Source organism: Bubalus kerabau, chromosome 13 (genome assembly GCF_029407905.1).
Source record: "Bubalus kerabau isolate K-KA32 ecotype Philippines breed swamp buffalo chromosome 13, PCC_UOA_SB_1v2, whole genome shotgun sequence".
Lineage (NCBI taxonomy): Eukaryota > Metazoa > Chordata > Mammalia > Artiodactyla > Bovidae > Bubalus > Bubalus kerabau.
In genome coordinates, this window is record NC_073636.1 from 75,857,381 (window position 1) to 75,876,043 (window position 18,663).

At 52.4% G+C, this 18,663-nt stretch overlaps 1 protein-coding gene across 4 annotated transcripts in view; it reads right to left on the bottom strand.

Annotated features, from left to right (window-relative positions):
• ELMO2 (engulfment and cell motility 2) overlaps window positions 1-18,326 on the bottom strand; it is a 38,364-nt gene extending 20,038 nt beyond the window's left edge. Inside the window, exons 1-7 of one of the 4 annotated variants that reach the window (XM_055545170.1) lie at window positions 18,204-18,326; window positions 6,826-6,953; window positions 6,490-6,530; window positions 5,995-6,067; window positions 5,600-5,650; window positions 1,889-2,070; window positions 163-262 (exon numbers count right to left, since the gene is read on the bottom strand). In XM_055545170.1, the coding sequence (XP_055401145.1) occupies window positions 163-262; window positions 1,889-2,070; window positions 5,600-5,650; window positions 5,995-6,067; window positions 6,490-6,530; window positions 6,826-6,903 (525 nt within the window). In that variant the 5' untranslated portion in view covers window positions 6,904-6,953; window positions 18,204-18,326. Of the gene's footprint in view, window positions 1-162; window positions 263-1,888; window positions 2,071-5,599; window positions 5,651-5,994; window positions 6,068-6,489; window positions 6,531-6,825; window positions 6,954-10,741; window positions 11,195-18,203 lie in introns of those variants that run through there. The other 3 variants (XM_055545171.1, XM_055545167.1, XM_055545169.1) reach the window with 3 other exon arrangements.
• Window positions 18,327-18,663: the final 337 nt, after the last annotated feature.

Here is an 18,663-nt window from a genome sequence, read left to right on the forward strand (position 1 = left end):
CGGTACATCGTCCAGGAGCCACAGGAAGGCCAGACCCTGAGGATGAAAAACCTGGCCTTGGGGCTAGAAGGCCGACCCTCCCCGGAGCAGCTGTGTTGCCTGCATCTCCCCTCGAGCCTAGAGGACACCTGGTGACTGAGGGAGGAAGGTTGGAAGCCTCACCTGCTTAATAAAGGTGATTGAAACCATGTCCCAGGAGACAATGCCATGGTCCATGAGCTCTAAGAAGGCAGTCAGGGTGAATGCCAGCATCTCACTGTAGCTGAGACATGTGCAAAACACACACAAAACGATATGAAGATTCAGAACCGGGGAACACGGGAGTGAAGGGAGCTGCAGCAGGCACGGGTTTCAGCGTAAGCACCACTCGAGAAATCCGGAGCCACCACCGGGGCCCGGGGCCTGGCCGACGCCTACGCCTACACGGATTCCTCCCCAGATCTCTAGTATCACTGAGGGGAAGGCGGCTGGGCGACCAGGCTTCCTCATCTCAGGGAAACAGTCCCTCGGCCACCTCCCGGCCAGCAAACGCCCATCAAACCACAACACCGGGTGGGGTGCCCAAGGGAGCTTGCGTCCCAGCGCGCCTTCAGGCCAGGAGGCAGCAGGACGCAGGAGAAAGAGCGTGAACTTTGGCCCATGGTTTCAGCTCCCGTTTGACCACTTCCTATCTGGGCAAATTTTAGACTTCTAAAATTTTCAGACTTCTATTTCTCTCTCTGTAAAATGGAATTCTTCTCACAGTGTTAACCTCGCGGGGTTGCGGTGAGGACAGGATAAGGCATGAGAAACCTGACCAGAGTGCTGATGGAGAGGAAGGCTTGAAATGTTTTCTCCCCCTTCTCTGCTCTGTATACACTGTATCCGTTACACACCCGTACCTGCGTGTGCGGGCCCAGTCCCTTCATGTGTCCGACTCTCTGCTACGCCTTGGACTATGGCGCGCTAGCGCTCTGATTTACAGACCAAGTTTCCGTTTACAAAACATGTTCTGACCCATCTCACCCACGATCCTCCTCAGGACAAGACAGCCAGGTGGGTATCACCTCCATTTTAAAGAGGGAACCACGGCCAGTCAAACCCTGCACTCCTGGGAGACTGGGAACGCCCGGGTTGGTGCTGACGGCAGCCACAGGCTTCAGGATTTTCGTGCAGCCGGAGAATCCACAGCTTAAAACAAATACCTGAGATGAGTTGCTCAGTTTGGCTAAGAAACTTCAACAGCTGACCCATCAGCTGAAAGATTTCTGATTCCCTCTCTGCTGGCTTAGGTTCCTGGGCTTAGAAGACAAACTAAACATGTTTATCCACTGCTGATACCAACAGGGCAGTTTCCCGCCACGTTCCCCTTAGCACTGGAGTATCACGAAGTATCCACCCACTGTGAAAACGAGTGACAGGCAGACAGTGAAGGGGTGAGGGAGAGCTATTACAGAGGAGGGCCACACATGTCTGTGTATAAGGAGCTTGCGTATGGGGGCTGGTGACTGGAGAGGGAGGGAGGTGGGATGTGGTTAAGAATAGACAGAGATCTATTCTAGTTGATAACGGACAGCCTGCTGATTAACCTCCATCACGTCACATCTACTTTCCAGAAATGATTGCAGCTGCGAGCTGACCTCTCTCTTCCCAACATCCTCAGCCCTGAGTTTACTTCTCACTTAGCACAGAGCTGCTTTGTCCCGTCTCTGAATTTGTGAGAGCCCAACTAGACTAGGAGATTTAGGGCCACAAATTATACCCCTCTGTGTGGACCTCAGTGCTTGGCATGCTGCTCCGCATGTGGACGGAGCTCAACAAGCGCGTCTGACTCAATGGAAAAGACTGGGACGCCCCGCAGAGTGTCGTAGATCTGAGAGTCCCCTATCGAGACCTCGGAAACACTCACTGGGATAAGAGCTTGGTTCCGCTTTCCACAAGCCGCGTCAGCACAACGATGCCATCCATGTTGATGAACTCGGTGGCGAAGGTCACGTCGGCAGATAGCTTGGCCAGCTCCTTCATGGCGTCCAGCCGGGTCTCCATGCTGGAGGACTGGGTCCTCTCCATCAGCTGGCGTGCAGCCCGGGACTATGGGACCAAGGACAAGACACAGCACATCAGCTCCCCGTGGTGGGTCACTGCTCTGTGAATAGCTCCCAGGGGCCCCTGTGGACTCTCAAGCCCAAGGCAGAAAGAGCTTTTCACACTGCTTAATATTTGCCAAATAAATGTTTATTGGATCCATCAGGGAATCACCAGTAGGTCAAGACAGATCTGTAGCCAAGTGTATCCTTTCTGTATCACTCTGGTCTATGTATTAAAAAGGGTTCCACAGACGGAACATAAGAGATCTGAGAGATGACAATCCACTACCAATGGCAAGTCACAAAGAGACAGACTCATGCTGCTGTTAAGTTGCTAAGTTGTGTCCACCTCTGCAACCCCATGAACTGTAGCACGCCAGGCTTCCTTGTCCTTCACTATCTCTTGGAATTTACTCAAATTCATGTCCATCAAGTGATGCTATCGAACCATCTCATCCTCTGCCATCCCCTTCTCCTTTTGCCTTCATTCTTTCCCAGCAACAGGGTTTTTCCAATGAATCAACAGATAATGGTTCAATCAATACTGGAGAGTTTTTCTTTTTTTAAATTGACTTTCAGTTGATTTAGAATGTTGTGTTAGTTTCTAGTGTATACTGAAGTGTTTACATGTTTTCTATACATACATTCTTTTTCGTGTTCTTTCCCTTTATGGTTTATTATAGGATACTGAAGCTAGTTCCCTGTGCTATGCGGTAGGACCTTGTAGTTTATACCTGCTAATCCCAGATTCCTGATTTACCCCTCCCCCACCCCCTTCCTCATTTGGTACCCGTAAGAGTTCTCTATTAACTAAAGCCATCAGACAGTGGAAGAGGTTGTCTCTTGAAGTACTGGGCTCTTGGTCACTGGAAGCAATCAAGGAAAATCTGGATGACATCTGTCAAAAGTGCTATCAGAGGAATTCCTGCATTGGGTGGAGAATTCAATCTGATGACCTCTAAGGTCTCTTTTTCAATCTGAAACTGGTAAGCCCAATACATATATATATATATACTTACTTTCTCTCAAAAATCCAAATCATTGTTCCTCAAAGTGCTAGCCCTGGAGAAACTTTAAGAATGCCAAGCAGCAGCTAATTTCGAGACAGCTTTTAGAAAAGGACCAGCGGCGCCAGAGCCTCCCTGAGCAGGTGGCCCCTTCCCTCTTGGAGCGCCTGCCTCCTCCTGCAAACGTGGCTGCGACCCCTCCTCCCGTGTTCACGGGTCCTTCCTGTTGCTGAACTTCTTAACTGTACAGCTGGCGCCTCACATCTTACTGGTTCATCACTCTATTTTCTGTGTGTTAATTTCATGGTCTCGGTTTGAATGGAAGAGTCTGGAGAGCAAAAACGCTCCCGGGGTCTTAATTTTTCTTACAGTGCTAAAGCAAGTGACCAGAGCCCCCGTTCTCCGCTGTCAAGGAGTTAGGCTGCCCACATCTCTCCCAAGCGACCAGAGCCCCCGTTCTCCACTGGTGAGGAGTCAGGCTGCCCGTGTCTCTCCCTTCCAACCATGCACAGCTCTTGAGGACACAGTGGAGAACATGAGCGTGGAAGAAAGGGCCACGGGACAAAACGATTCGAAGAGCACTGGCCTGCACCACACTCAGAACCTTCCAACCCCAAATGTTCACTTTCCTCCTGAGACGGCGTTTCTGGGCGGCCGCCTCCCGCAGCTCCTGTTCCAGGGAAAGTCACCTGGTCTGCGCAGGGGCCCGGAAAACGCTTGGGCACGTCTGTGAAGGACACAGCTCCCAGGCTGTCATGTTAAACTGGCAGAGCATCTGGGGCAGAGATGGGGTCCTTAGAACGAGAAGAACTGAGGGACGGAAGCAGGAGGCAGAGATGCCGCGAACACTGGCTCCACGGCTCCCAGACCTGGGTCTGAGATGCGGCTCTGACCTGTCCTGAGTGTCGACAACTGGCAAGTTGTTGAACCTGAGTCTCAGTTTCCTGGTCTGAAAAATGGGGCTATAGAGAGTACTCATCTCATGATACCCTATGTGAAAGGATTCAGCTAAACCCAGGCATTCAGCAAAAAGCAGCTGCGGGTACTGTGCAGACGGAGCAGGCTCTCACGTTACCAAGGGAACAGGGGCCAGGAACGCCCTCCATTACATGTCCGTAACAGGACACACGAAAAGCTGCAAGAGAAGCTGCAGACGCGCCGAGGCCGCCCCCATGTCACCGGTCCTGCTCTGGCCGAGCAGTCAGGGCAAACCCCTCACTGGGTGGTGGGCCCCTCCTGTCCTGTGGGCACCAAGGTCCCGCCTGTCCGGTCGCTCGCCCCCTCTTTCCCACACTGGCAACCTCTGTCTCTTCCATCTGAAAACATTCTCAAGGACACAGAAAAACCACCAGAGACGGTAACAACCCTGACGGGTTGGAGGAGGTGGGGAGCTAGGCAGAGGAGACAAGAGTGGGAGGGAGACCTTTCGCTGGCTCTCTGTCAAACCTTTTTGATTTTAAAGTACACGAACGTTTCACCTCTTTTTAAGAAAATGTATCTTTTCAACTCCATATCCCTGAGCTGGAACCTTCTCTATCTACTTCCTTTTAAACCCTTTTAAACTCCTGATAATGAGGTGAGAGGAAGGTCCTTGCCTCAGAAAGTCGACGCACTGCCGCCTGGCTGCCACCGGCCGTGGACCAGTCTCCCAGACCCACAGACGGCTCTTCTGTCCTCAGCTTCCCTTCTCTCTGCTCACTGTGGACCACGCCGCCCTCCATCCTGACGCTGCCCCTGCCCTCGGCTCCTAAGCCACTTCAAGCTCCTGTTTCCTTCCCACCTTCTGGATGCCTCCTCAGCTACCTGGAAGGGTTGCCCTGGCAGAAATCAGGGGGCCAGCGTGGACTGTCTCGCTCCTTCCAGCTTCTTCGCCAAGCTCACCTCCACTTTTCCCGCCCACTCTTTCATCTCCACGGCCACTGCCTTCACGGGCTGTTAACATTGCTCATCAGCTTCTTGAAGATGCCTTCTGCCATCTTCCATACTGTCACTTTCTAAAGTCATCTTTCTAAAATATAAATCTAAATAAAATATTGCTTCCCACTTAAAGTCTTTCAGTGTCCCCCACACCCCCTTCTGGATAAAGTCCAACCTGCAAGAAGGCCACTGAGGAACCTTCCGCTGGCTTCCAACTGATCACTATGGGCCCCGGCCACCCACTCCTGCACCACCTAACAAGGCACATCTCTGGGCATGGAGTACCTTTCCTTCTCCTCTTTCTTCAGCTGACTCCTGCTTACCCTTCAACACCGGAACCACATGTCCCCTCCTCTGGAAGGGCTTTCTGGGACTCCTCAGGCGAGTCAGGTGGGCCCTTTTCTGAGTTCCCACAGCTCCCTGAGCAACTTTCTCTCCAGACCCCAGAAGGCCTTATACTGTATTTGTTTACTCCCCATTAGGCTGTGAGAGCAAAGACGGGCATTTTTCACCTCCAAGTCTTACTTTCTAGAACAGAGTCTGGCCCACGGCAGGGACTCACGTACACTTGACAGATAAAAGAATTCCTAAGGAAAGCAGAATACCTACCGGGGAGATAGCCAGCTGTAAGATTGTCCCGTTCTTAATGTCGCTGCGAGTCTGGGTGGCAAAGAGAAACAAAGAGCAGCTAAGATAAAATATTAAAATTGGGCAAGTGAGCTGAATCAACAAGAACCTTCTGTCATTTTTAAAGGAGATGTAACTGACACTCCTCAGTCAGGCCCTCCCCTCCTGCTTGTTTCTTGGCCACGAATTTCTAAGACGCTTTTCAAGCACCTCTCAGGAAGCAGAAGCCACATTTTCCAGCCACTAGAGGAGAGTAAGGGCTGACGCGCCCTGACCTGCCCAGGGAGCGGCTCTCACCCCAGTAAGAGGAAGCCCCCTGAGGGCCACTGGCACCACTGCCTCGGGCGGCTCACTTGAGATCGAGTCCCTGTACTAACCTGTTCGGTGATGTAGAGCTGGGGACCATCTGCGTAACGGAGGGTGTAATACTCCGGGTTTGGCAATGACCACCTATGTAAGAGAAAAACAGCAGCCTCTTTGGCCATACATACCTGGGGGCCTGTCTAGAAGCTGCAAATAAAGAACTTTCAGTAGAGCTGCTGAAGGGATTGGGTGGCCGGTGTGATGTATGGGAGGGAAAAAACAAAGCTTTGGGTTGAGATATTCAACAGTAACCCCCTCTGCCTTCTGCAGAGACTGGCACCTGCAATTCAGCATGGGTCTCAGACCCCACCAGGACCTCAGGTGGGGCACTCCTACAGACTGACAGCAGGCCTTGGGGACATCCCCACCAGCAATCCTTCCGTCGTGAGAGCCCTGGACTGGGGACCCACCTAACTGCAGGTCCTCGGGCAGGATTCCTCTCAAGGTCTGGCAGTGCCCCTCTGTCTTTAGCCTGTCACTGTCTGCAACAGGGGGCAATTTCAACTCACCCATCACAAACTTCCTTGATGATGGACGCCAGGGGCCGTTTCTGAAAGAGAGGAGGGTGGTGGGGATGGGGGCAGAGATCCTTCACCAGCTGCCACACCCTGCTAGTGCCAGGGTCCTGGTGAGAGGGTCCGCCAGGCAGGCTCAGCCTGGCACCTGAGCACGGACTTCTTCTCTGAGAGCTGTTCTCGAAGAGGAAGCCTTTTGCAGGCCATGGTGACCAGCCTTCCAGAGCAGGGGACAGGCCTTGGCTGACTCCTACTCCTGATGCCAGTGGTCCCCACCCCGAAAGACGCCCCCTACCCCGCACTCCCTGACCCCTCACTTCCAGAGCTTACCTGGTCAATTTCAAGGAGCTGCGCATTAGCACCTGGCCACTCGATGGCCACTTTGACGATGTCTGATGGTGGTGGCATGGTTCCCAATAGGGCCTGCCTCTCCAAGACAGACACACAGACACAGCTGCCTGGGGAGAAAGAATCAAAAAGAACGGGTTTGCCTTCGGTTTTCACTTTTGTTACATATTTTGAAAAATCGGAAGGTAGTGTCCAAAGAAACACATAGGACTACTTGCTTTGAGCTTTTCGAGATCACACCACAACCTTTCCTTGGGCCTTTTGTCTCTTTAGATTAAATCGGCTAGTAGAAAAGGGACAAACCTATCTATCCACTGCAGATAAGCCAGCAGCAAGATCTGCAATGTGACGCTTCAGCTGGAGGGCCAGGAGGGCCCTGTGGTAAATGAGCATATTGACTGCAAAGCCCTGTCCTGGGACCTTGGGAGGGAGAAACATATGCCCGAAGACCAATAAGAACAGACACACGCTGTTCCTGGCTGGGTGGTTAAAGGAGCCCTGCCAGCTCTGCGGTCAGCCCTGATCCCTGAGTCAGCAGGGCCCGGCCACAGCTCCCTTGCTTCCTCCCTACTTATTGCTGCCACTCCTTCCCCCTCAAGCCTCCCCCGTGTGGGATGACACAGGGTTCAGAAAATGGGGAAGAGAAGCGGGACAGGAAATGCTATTTTCATCCCAATTGCCCAGGGCAAGGGCCACCAAAAGAGAAGTGGAAGGAGGTAAGGACACCCCCACAAAGGCCCCACTATCGGAGGACAAGGCTTCAGAAGTACCTCTGACCCCACTCCCCCACTGCCCTACAACATAAAGGAAAATAAATCATTTTGAACAAGTCTGGAAGATGGGCCCATGTGACCAGTCTCCTAGGCAACTGAGAGCTTAGTGGCGTTCCAGGCAGCAGCTAAAGCGTTCTCTCTCCAAGGTCTGATGAGGGAAGTCGCCCCACTGATGGATGATTTCAATGTGTGTTTACACTCCGTGCCCGCAGCTTCAAGAGAGGCCTCGCTCTTCATCAAAAAGACCTTTCTCCTGTATCCTCCAGGTTTCACCACGCACCCGCAATTTCTGCTTCCGAATGGAGACTGCCTGCCTCTCCTGGAGCATGCAGCACAGCTGCTGCTGCGCCGGCATTCATGGATGCCCGCACTTGTGCAGCCCAAGCACAGATGTCAGTTCTCACAGTATTTGTAAGTACAAACCTCTTTGGTGACGGGGTACAAGTCCCTTGGACTTCCCAGGTCGTGACGCTAGTGGTAAAGAACCCACCTACCAATGCATGAGACTTAAAGAGACCTGAGTTCGATCCCTGGTTTGGGAAGATGCCCTGGAGGAGGGCATGGCAACCCACTCCAGCATTCCTGCCTGGAGAATCCTATGGGCAAAGGAGCCTAGCAGGCTACAGTCCATGGAGTCGCAAAGAGTCAGACACGACTGAAGCGACTTGGCATGTACAAGTCCCTTACCTACCATCCCACAGGTCTCAGACAGAGGGAAGCTTTCCTGACCATTTCCTGACCAGTGTGGGCTGCTTCAGAAGTCGACTGTCAAAAATACCAGCACTTGGACTTCCCTGGTGGCCCAGGGGTTAAGAATCTGCCTGCTGATGCAGGGGACACGTTTGATCCCTGGCCTGGGCAGATTCCACATGCCACGGGCAACCAAGCCCGAGAGCTGCAAGTACTGAAGCCCACGCACCCAAGAACCCCAGAACCTGTGCTCCACCACAAGAGAAGCCCAGGCTCCACGACAGGAGCAGCCTCTGCTCGCCACAACTAGAGAAAGCCGGCGAACAAAGACCTAGCACGGCCACACACACACACACACGCTGTATTTATATTACCAGCATTGTCAGAACACGGGAGCACAGAAGAGATGCTTTTTGACGTGCTATCATGTACTTCGTTGAGTTCTGCCAGCAGCCTTATGAAGTAGGCAGAACAGGATTATTTGAAGACATCTCCATTTGAAGGTGACAAAACTGAAGCTCAGTGGGTTAAGCTACCCGAGTTCACCCAGCATAAAGGCAGTGAAAGGGACAGACGTGGAGCTGACTTTGGCCAGTGCGCCCCCTGCACCCCCCACTGAGCTGGCCTGAATTTCTGCTCGCTGCAACTGAATCAAGCCTAAAGGTGAAGTGGGCTGGCCTCATGGCTCTGAGAGCTTTCACAGCTTCTGCAGCTCCAGGTGGAACGTCTTACATGTGATTTCTATGTGCCTAGACACACAACAAATCTCTGAAAAGAAACGGGCCCAAGTCCTGATGGAGATGCTCTGCTCAGGTGACAGAGCAAAGCAGGCATGGTACCATGAATCTCTGGATCCCCAGGACACTCTTATCCTTCTCTAAGGGTATCCTTGTCATACCATTTAATTTAGATAGAAATTACATAAAATAAAATGCAGAGCTTATATATATATGTGTGTATACATATGTAAATACACACATATATATACAAACACAAAAAATAGAAACACACACACACACCTTCCTGTAACCACCCACCTAAAACAAGACACCAAACATTCACACCCCCCCCCAATTTCCCTCCTACCTCTTTCTGGTCAGCCCCTCACCCACCAGCCCTCCAAGAGGCAATTTCTTTCTGACTTCTATCACCATGGATTGTCCTGCAGCCTTTTGTATTAATATAATGCTTCATACATGTGGAAATGCACAACATGGCCTCTAAGACCATTTGTTATTTAATTTAGTTTCTTCTTCTTCTTCTTTTTTTTAACTTTTTGGCCAGAGTGAGGCATATGGAATCTTAGTTCCCGGACCAGGGATCGAACTCACGTCACCTTCAGTGGAAGCACGGAGTCTTAACCACTGGACCTCCAGGGAAGCCCCTGGTTTCTTCTTCTTAAAATCAGTAGGCCGTGTAGGTGCAAGAGGAAGAGTGCTGAGCTGGGATGCCGGTCCCTGCTGAAGAAAGCACCTGGGTTCAGAGCCAGAGGACTCAGGACCTGGTCACAGCTCTGTTGCCGAGTGTCTGGGTGATGCCGTGTCCCTTTCACCCACGTCTTGGTTTTCCTCTCACCTGCGAGGCGAGACTGTGGAACTAAAGCACATGTAATGTGCCTTTGAAGTCTAAGATTCTAAACTAGAGCTTAGAATTCCAAATGAAGACTGCCCATTTCAAAGTTCTATGCATAAGAATCTTCACCTTTACTTCAGTGGTACTGCTAAGAAACCAATCATATATTTTGGAACTCCTAAACAAAGCTGACACTCATCACTGTATTTTACAGTTACACTTCACTCTGACCCATATGGCATTTCCTAGGCTGATTATCTCTTTATTAAAATCAGCCAGGAGTGATTCTTGTCTGTTCCAAAAATTCACATCCCTGTGAAAGCACGGGGATTTGCAATCGCTGGGACTATTCCAGAGACACTGTAAGCCCCTGTTCTCTGCGATTCTGCCCTTTCCCCAAATGCCCAGGCAGCCCACGTGTGTTGGCACTCTCTCCACCCGCACCACAGCCTATGGGACCAAGGTGAACACCCACTCTCCACAGACTAATCCAATCTGCTCTCTTGAGCTTAAAAGACACAGGCTAAGGGAGATGGATGTTGACGGGCTCTGAGCAGGCCGGTCAGCTTCAGAGTGGGGACCACGGCAGGCCAAAGATACAGGAGACGCAAAAACCACGGGCCTTACAGAGGAAGGAGATGAATAGATGGCAGCCTAACGCGCACAGGGCACGGAGCAGGCCCTTAAGGAACACTGGCCGGAACACTGAAGAGCAAAGCCCACTTAGACAAGTCTAGCTTGTTAACAACAGTTCAGTTACGCGGTGGCTTCGTGGCAGTCGTCCTGTGTATAACAGTAATGTGCAGACGGCCTCTTTACACTTCATCACACACGTCTGTGGTGTTACTGCTGCTGATGCTCACCTGAACCCTGAACAGCATCCCCATTAGACAGAGGAGGCAACCGCAGTCCACACGGGATGAGAACGGGTCTTCCATGTGCCTCCTTCCCATCTCTTCTCCACAAAAAAAAAAAACAAAGAAACCACATCAGACTGGATCTCAAGATCAGCTCTTAGGGGGACCTTCCCTGGTAGTCCAGTGGTTAGGAGTTCACCTTCCAACGTAAGGGATGTGGGTTCGATCCTTGGTTGAGAAACTAAGATCCTATACGCCTCAGGGCAACTAGGTTCTCGAGCCACAGTGGAGACCCAGAGCAGGAAAAAAAAAAAAAGGCTGGGCTTTGGGCCTTCACAGCTGGTTCTCTTCTATAGTAGCCCTGTGCGATGTTACTCCATTTTACGGACAAGAAACAGAGGCACAGATAAATTAAGTTCCGTGCTCAGCGTCACGCAGCTAGTAAGCAGCACCACCAGAATGTGACCGCCAGTCTGGCTGTTTGAAAGCCACATGAAAGCAGGGGGCACTGTACCCACAGCAGGTCCTCCGGGGAGGATGTGGGCGTGCTGGACCTGAAGCTGAAGCACACCAAGGCTGCACCAACAAGAGCTCACCACAGTGACAGAAAAACAGAGTCCACTGTCTAAAGAAGGTGACCTCCACTCTCCTGCATGGGGCTTAGTCCGTCATGGTCCAGCCAGACCTTCCTGGACTACTTGTTATTTCCACGAGGCAGGGCACGTTCCTCCTCCTCCTCTGTGTCTTTGCACATTTCCTTCCTTCCTTGGACTGTCAGGAGAGCTCGTATGCAACCTTCAGAGCCCTGCTCAAATGTCATTTCCGCTCTGCACCAGTCTTGGCGAAGTGAAATAGGACAGGACCCTGTGTTCTCATGGCCTTCTGTCCACAGCTCTGCGAAGGCTCCCAGGCTACCCCATTACAGCTTTAGATTCAGACAGCTCTCTTCTTCACTCTCTCCTCCTGGGGGCAGGTCCAACCCTGCAGCTTCGTCACCTAGCACAGCATTGTGAGCACCTGTATCTGCTCAAATCCAACAGCTCCGACTTCTTCAACTCCTACAAGTCAGGGCCAGCGGCACACGGAAGGGGGCGGGCACCAGGCGCTCCAGCTGTGTGTTCCCTCCATGACCCAGCACCTTCTAACTCCACAGCATTTCCAGTGTTTTCACATCTAACATCAGATGTGTCTCACTGGAGAATCAGGTTTAGCACATCTGACTCCTGTTAAAAGATGGAGGGAAAACATCCTTCTGCTTTTCTCCCTTGGAAACATTAGGAGACAGGAGACTAGAAGAGTAATATTCTCCAGGTAACAGCCCCATGGACAGAGGAGCCTGAAGGGGTACAGTCCGAGGCGACTTAGTGACTCAACAACGATAACAAACAGCCTGAGAATAAAGGATCTCCTTGTGGGGAACCCTTTCAGCGCTCCTTTGCTTACTCTTTTCATTTTCACTTTAGAAAGGAAGCGAAAATTAGGTCGAAGCAATTCAATAACATTGTAAAATTCTCAGAGTTATAAATAGCCTCTTGCTCTACCCGCTTGGTAGTCCCATAGAGTTCAACAGCAAAAGGGCAGGATGAGGGAGCTTTGGGTCCACATCCAGGACCAGAGGGCAAAGAAGTCATCAACCCCTTTCAATTAAATGACTCTCCTCTCCACCCCACCCCACCCCGCCCCCTTTCAAGTACTACAGACACAAAGATGACTGGGGAAACTCTGCTGCTGCTGCTGCTGCTGCTGCTAAGGCCACCAAACAAGAGAGAGATGCACAGCGATGTGGGGAAGATAATTCTACTCTAAGGCTTGAGAATGAAAGCCCAGGTTTTCAAAGGCGAAGCTGGGGAAAACAAAAGGAAAACAAGGACCTTCGTGTCTCCAGTGAGCCTTCTTTAAGTGGCTGCTGGAAGGTGTGCTTATAAAGTCAGCACAGTTACAAAAGGCCCCACTGAGCTCCACCAATTAACCAGCCCTGCGTGGAGGGGTGGGGTGGGAGGACTACTCCTGGGAGCGGGATGCTGAGAGCCCAGTGGAAAGGAAGTGAAAGCCGATCCCTGGCCATTAGTTAGGAATTCAGATTGAAGAAGGAAGGCCAGAAGGTTCCAGCTCTCCACCCTCCCCCCTCATTCCTAAGGACCAGGGCTGACTGTGCTTTTTTGTTTCATTCTTTTGCTTTTGATTCAGTGGAGGAGGCTCTGGGGAGGTTGGTTTCTGTTTCCTGCGATAGAACCCACGGCATCAGAAAGGGGACCAGAGGTCACACCCTCTTTCTAATCAACAGCACAATCTCCACAGAGGCTTCTCCTTTGGACAGCTTCTCAAGTGAGAAGTGACTCAACTTCCCTCGGGTCAGACCCCCGAGTGAAGGCGAGACTCGGGTGTATGGGGAGGGAAGCTGGGTTTGCAGGCTCAGATTCTGTCAATCACTGCTAGAAACACCTAGAAGGACCATCGCATCAGTGGCAGCTGAGGTTTCTCCCCAGTTTTTCTGTCGGACACAAAACTCACCCAAACGCTTAGTTAAAAGCCACTGACTTAGAGCCACAAGCGCGGTGAGGAAGAGTGTGGGAAGACGGGAACTGTCTGGGTTTCTTCTCACGAAACACCGGCTCTAAGAACCACCCAGGTTTCTGGCTTAGAAAACTTCTGCAGCGCCCCATGCTTACAGAATCGCGCTTAGACTCCTCAGCAGGGCACCCGGCTCCTTCCAGTCCCACCACAGACCCTCCTTGTGGATACTCCAAATGTCCCAGCGGACCACCCTGTTTCCCCGACCACCAGACGCTTCCAAGTCGTACTTCGGTCTCAGCCATTACGGCCTCCATCTGGTCTGGCTGCCAAACTTCTCCTCGAGCTTCGAGGCCCAACAGTCCCTCTTCTGTGCAGCCTTCCTGGTGCTCTAACCTCAGGCAAAGAGAACTGTGCTCTCGTTTGCATTCGCATCTTTTACACATGGTCATGATCCAGCTGATTCACAACTGCGTGTGCAGCCTTTTCTCTTGCTCTTCAGACTGTGACCTGCCTTCCAGCACCACCGACGTTGCCAAGGAGCCCCAGATAACGCAGAATCACCCACTCCAGCCCTGACCTGCTGAACCAGAAGCTGCCTTCAAACAAGATCCCCAGCTGGTTGGCACGCACATGACAGTCTGAGGAGCCAGACTCGAGACTGGTGGTTCTCCGCTCTGGTTGTGCCTCGTCCAGGCCCACCCCGGGTGGCTGCAACACCCACCTCCCCACCCCCAGCAGGTGACTGTGATGGGCAGCCAGGGCTGGGAGCCACAGCTCCAGGCTGCCAGCTGAGGCCAGGGACTCATCAAGTCCGTATCGACTCCCCTGCCCACCTTTCCCCAAGGCTGGCGGCACAGGGCCTGGCACACAGCTGTGCCCATGGAATTCCACACCAAAAATACCCTCGAGGATGCCCCTGGACCTGACTGCCTTTAAAAGAGAAACAAAAACTCTAATGACAGAGGACTAGCTGTTGCCTAGAACTCTGCAAATCCCTATAGTCATCAAGGTGGACGTAGAAGGAGTCAGTGCTTCCAGATCACTTGCCTCAGTTTCCGGAAATGAAACAGACACTGGAGTGGAAAAGAAGGATGAATCAGAAGTCCTGCCGGCCTTCATGGGGCTGTGGTGCTGCAGCAGGGAGGCAGAGACTGTGTAGGGAGCAGGTATGCTGGGCTGAGAAGCCCTGGCGGATGACTAAAATCCCAGGCTGGGGGCCCGACTCCTTCAATCCTGACCCCAACAACACAGCATTGCTCTTGCTGGAAAGCTGAGCCAAGCCTCTTGTTTTATGAATACGGGAAGTGAGGTCCAGAGAAGCTGGCAAGGCCCCACCACCAGTCAGGGACAAGAGAAGGCCTCGCCCTTCGCTTCTGGGTCAGTCCTCCCCAAGCACAGGAGGCCCGGCCGACAGCTCTGCCGCAAGCCCGAGCCTCGCTGGGCCTCAGGTCCTGATCGACACGAGGAGGCTGGACTAGATGTAAGTGAGGTCCCTTCTAAGCTTGACCTTCTAGCATGGCAGAGTAACTTACTGAGGTTAGGAGCTCGGGTTCTGGGGTGGGACAGACCTGGATTTGGATCCCAGCTCTAAGAATTTCTTTACCTGTAAAATGGGGATTTCAATCAACCGACCCTACCCTATAAAGTTGTTGTGAACGATAATACGCGTAAATCATTTAAGCATAGTACCTGACCCACAGTAAGCGGAGTTCCAACCGTGTGAACTTGACGAAGTTGCATAACACGGTAACTGTGTTTCCCTGGCATGACAAAGCCCCTACTGGGCTTTACCATACCGATGACAGAATGAGAGAACATACGCTAAGGCAATCAGAGGGGGAAATATAATAATGATAATAAATATAATAATCAGATAACAAATATTTTAACAATTGTATAGTATAATGATTATATGATATACATTATAATACTTAACACCCCTTTCCTAGCAGAACCTTGGAGAGCTTCAGAGTTCCAGAGCAGTGGCCTCTACAATGCCTAGCACAAAGCAGGTGCTCAACAAACTTTTCTACTGGCTCAGTTAAAACTAGTGTGCCTAATGGGTTCACAAATTCCGGCTGCTTAAGCCAGGCAGCACCTACATGGGAACTGTAGGAAACTGCGAAGGACCCCAGCCACAGCCTAGAGGATTTCAAACCCAGCACTTGACACACGTTATGCAGCTGCTGCAGCCTCTGCACACCAGTTTCTGGTCCCTGACTACACTGCAGAGTATCCAGCCACTCATCTAATCATTCCGTGCTCTGGCCTTGTCTTTCCGCATACCCAGTGGGCGTCCTGAAGATGAGGGCTGTGACCACGCTCCCCAGTCTCCCAAGACCCTGGTCTCACAGTGGTGGGGACCTCACTCAGCCAGCTGCTGTTGAACTGAACAGCCGGACTGTTAATCGGCACCTTGTACGAGATGCTGCGGGCTGGGTACATTTTTCGACCCAAGGGCCAGGCTGAGTTGGTGTAGGCGCTGAGCTGCAGTGACTGGACCCAGAAGCACTGGTTTTGCAGGTTTTTCCTTCAACTGCATCAAACGTGCTTGTTCCTGAGCCACCTACATAGGTGGTACTGATGCACCCAGACACATTGACTCTGCATGGACAAGGCAGAATAAGTATAGACCCACAGGTACCATTTTTGGGGGGAAGAAGTTTAGCCTCCACTTCTGGCATCCCCAAACTCCCCTGGCACCTCCTGGAAGCAGCATGGGGTACAGAAGGACCCAACTCCAGATGAAGAGACTGGGGTCCTGGCCCCATCTTGCTTCCTCCGCTCACAAACTTTAGGATGACTGCTGGCAGGCAACATGACTTCCAGGAGCTTCATTATGTTTATTAGTGAAATGCACGTAACAATAATTACCTCAAACGGTTTAAGGCGATTAAATGCCGCAGGTATATAAAGCTTCTAGCACTGCACACCCCTACGAGTGGCTATTGAGCAGCTGATATGTGGTTATCACAAGCTGAGATGGGCCCTAGGTATAAAACACACATCAGATTTCAAAGGCTTATTGTTGTTGTTTAGTCTCTAAGTTATGTCCAATTCTTTTGCAACTCCATGGACTGTAGCCCACCAGGCTCCTCTGTCCACGGGATTTGCCAGGAAGAATACTGGAGCGGTTGCCATTTCCTTCTCCAGGGGATCCTCCTGACCCAAGGATTGAACCCATGTCTCCTGCATTAGTTGATGGATTCTTTACCAGTGAGCCACCGGGGAAGCCCTTCACAGACTTAATAACACACAAAAATGTTAATACCTCACTAGTAATGTTTTTCTATTGATTGTATGTCAAAAGAATATTATTTGAAAATCTACTAGGTTCAGTAAAATGACAAGAAGTAATTTCACTTTTTCCCCTTTTTCTTTTTTTTTGGCTGCTCCGGGACTTAGATGCAGCAGGCAGGATCTAATTCCCTGACCAAGGATCCAACTCAGGCGCCCCCTACACTGGGAGTGCAGAACCTCAGCCACTGAATCACCACGGAAGTCATTTGCTTTTTTAGTGCGGCTATTAAAACTTTTTTAACCACAAATATTGCATTATATTTCCACTGGACAGCAATGCTTGAGCACAGAGCCTGGCACAGTTTGTGAAGGACATCAGAGCTGCGACTCACACCCTGTACCTCTGGCCAAAGCCAAGTCCTCCATTCATATGTTTAACACATATTCACAGTGCCTGGCCCTGGGCAAGATACAGGAAATACAAGGAGCAAGGACGGACCCGTTCTTTTCCCCTGTGGACCTTACTACCTGGGGATGGGGGGATAGACAGACATGAATACGTTCATAAACATATGTCAAACTGCTGCTGTTCAAGTGGCGTGAAAGGGAAGTACAGAGGGTGATGAAAGCGGGGAATTCACTTGCTGGGACCAGGGATGCCTCTAGAGGAACTGATACTTGAGTGGAGATTTGAAAGATAAAGAGGACTTGACTGGAAGAAGCCAGGAGGGGAAGGTACTTCCTGGGGAGTAGGAAAGAAGGTTAAGGGTGCAGACCCTGATCTGGCCCAGAGCTCGGTATGTAGTAGGAACAAGAAAAGGCCAGTGTGACTAGAGTACTGAGCAAAAAGGGTTAGTAGACGGAGACTAGAGACGAGAGGTGGGTGGCATCCCATCTCCAGAGCTTGGGTGAGGATCTGAGGGTGGTCCTGCAAAGAGGTGGAAGCCGGCCAGTTACAAAGTAAGCCAGGGAACGGATCTGGACGGAATTTTGACAAGATCCCTCGGGCCACAGTGCGAGGCCCACAGGAGAGCGGCCCCAGCGCCTGTGTGGGCAGATAGGTTAGAACACTGCATCAGTCCAGGTTAAGAGGCGAGAGAGGTCTGCACTGAGGGGGAAGCGGCAGAGATGCAAGTAAATAAACGGTCTGGGGGACTACAGGGCCGGCCCGGTAGCCGGGGCGGGGTGATGAGCAGGGTCTGTTTGTGCAGGAGAGGGCGGCGATGTAAAGGGAGACTCCCCAGGCTTCCGACGGGTGCCACCCAGCCCCACACACTCCCGGGCTCCGATCGAGTCCTCAGCCAGCCGCTCCCCCTCCGGTCACCCCCCCCCTGCCCCCAGCATCTCGTCTCGCCCCCGGGTTCCATCCTCCCGCCCTTCTCCTTTCCGACCCCGCGTCCCCTACCCGCCTAGCCGCCGCTCCTCAAGGCCTGTTCCGCCCTCTTCCCCACCAGCCGGCTCTTCTGGCTTGGGGACCCGGTGCCCTCTGGTCCCGGCGGGCCCACCTGGGGCCTGCTGACCCCTTCGGAGCTCCTCGAGCCAGCACGGGGAGGCCCAGGCCCGCCCTCTCCAGCCCCCAGGCCCCTGGGCAGAAGCAGGCCTCAGCCCTCCGCCCGTTCCCCGGCCCGGCCCGGCCCCTCTGCCCTCCGCCCCTCGGGCCAGGTCCCACCCCGCTGCCAGGCGCGCCCCGGCCCCAGGAGCGCCCCACACTCACCAGGGCGCCGACCAAGGCCCAGCTCCTGCGCCGAGGTCCCCCAGCCGCCTCTTCTCTAGCCTCCCGCCTGCCCGGCCCTCTCGGGACCCCGCCCCGCGCACGCCGACCCAGGCTCCTATTGCTCCGTTTCGCCGTCACGCTGAGCTCTCTTTCTTCAATTGGGCGGATTGCCCGTCACTCAAAACAGGGAGGGCCCAACTGCCGGGGCGGGGAAGAGGGAGCCGCCGGTCTCCGCCCGGGTGCCTGAGGCCTCTTAAAGGCGCAGGCTGTTTCTCCCGCCTCGGGTTATTGATTTTTGAGAAATGGGATCCCCCCCACACCCCCCCGCAAATGCAAGAAGCAGCCTTTCCTCCCCACATTCCCCTGCTCCCCGAAACTTTTCTTTTGGCACAGCCTGTGTCCCAGGTGACAAATCAGAGGTTTTGAGGGCTCAGATGTCCTCCAATGGCACTCGGCCGGG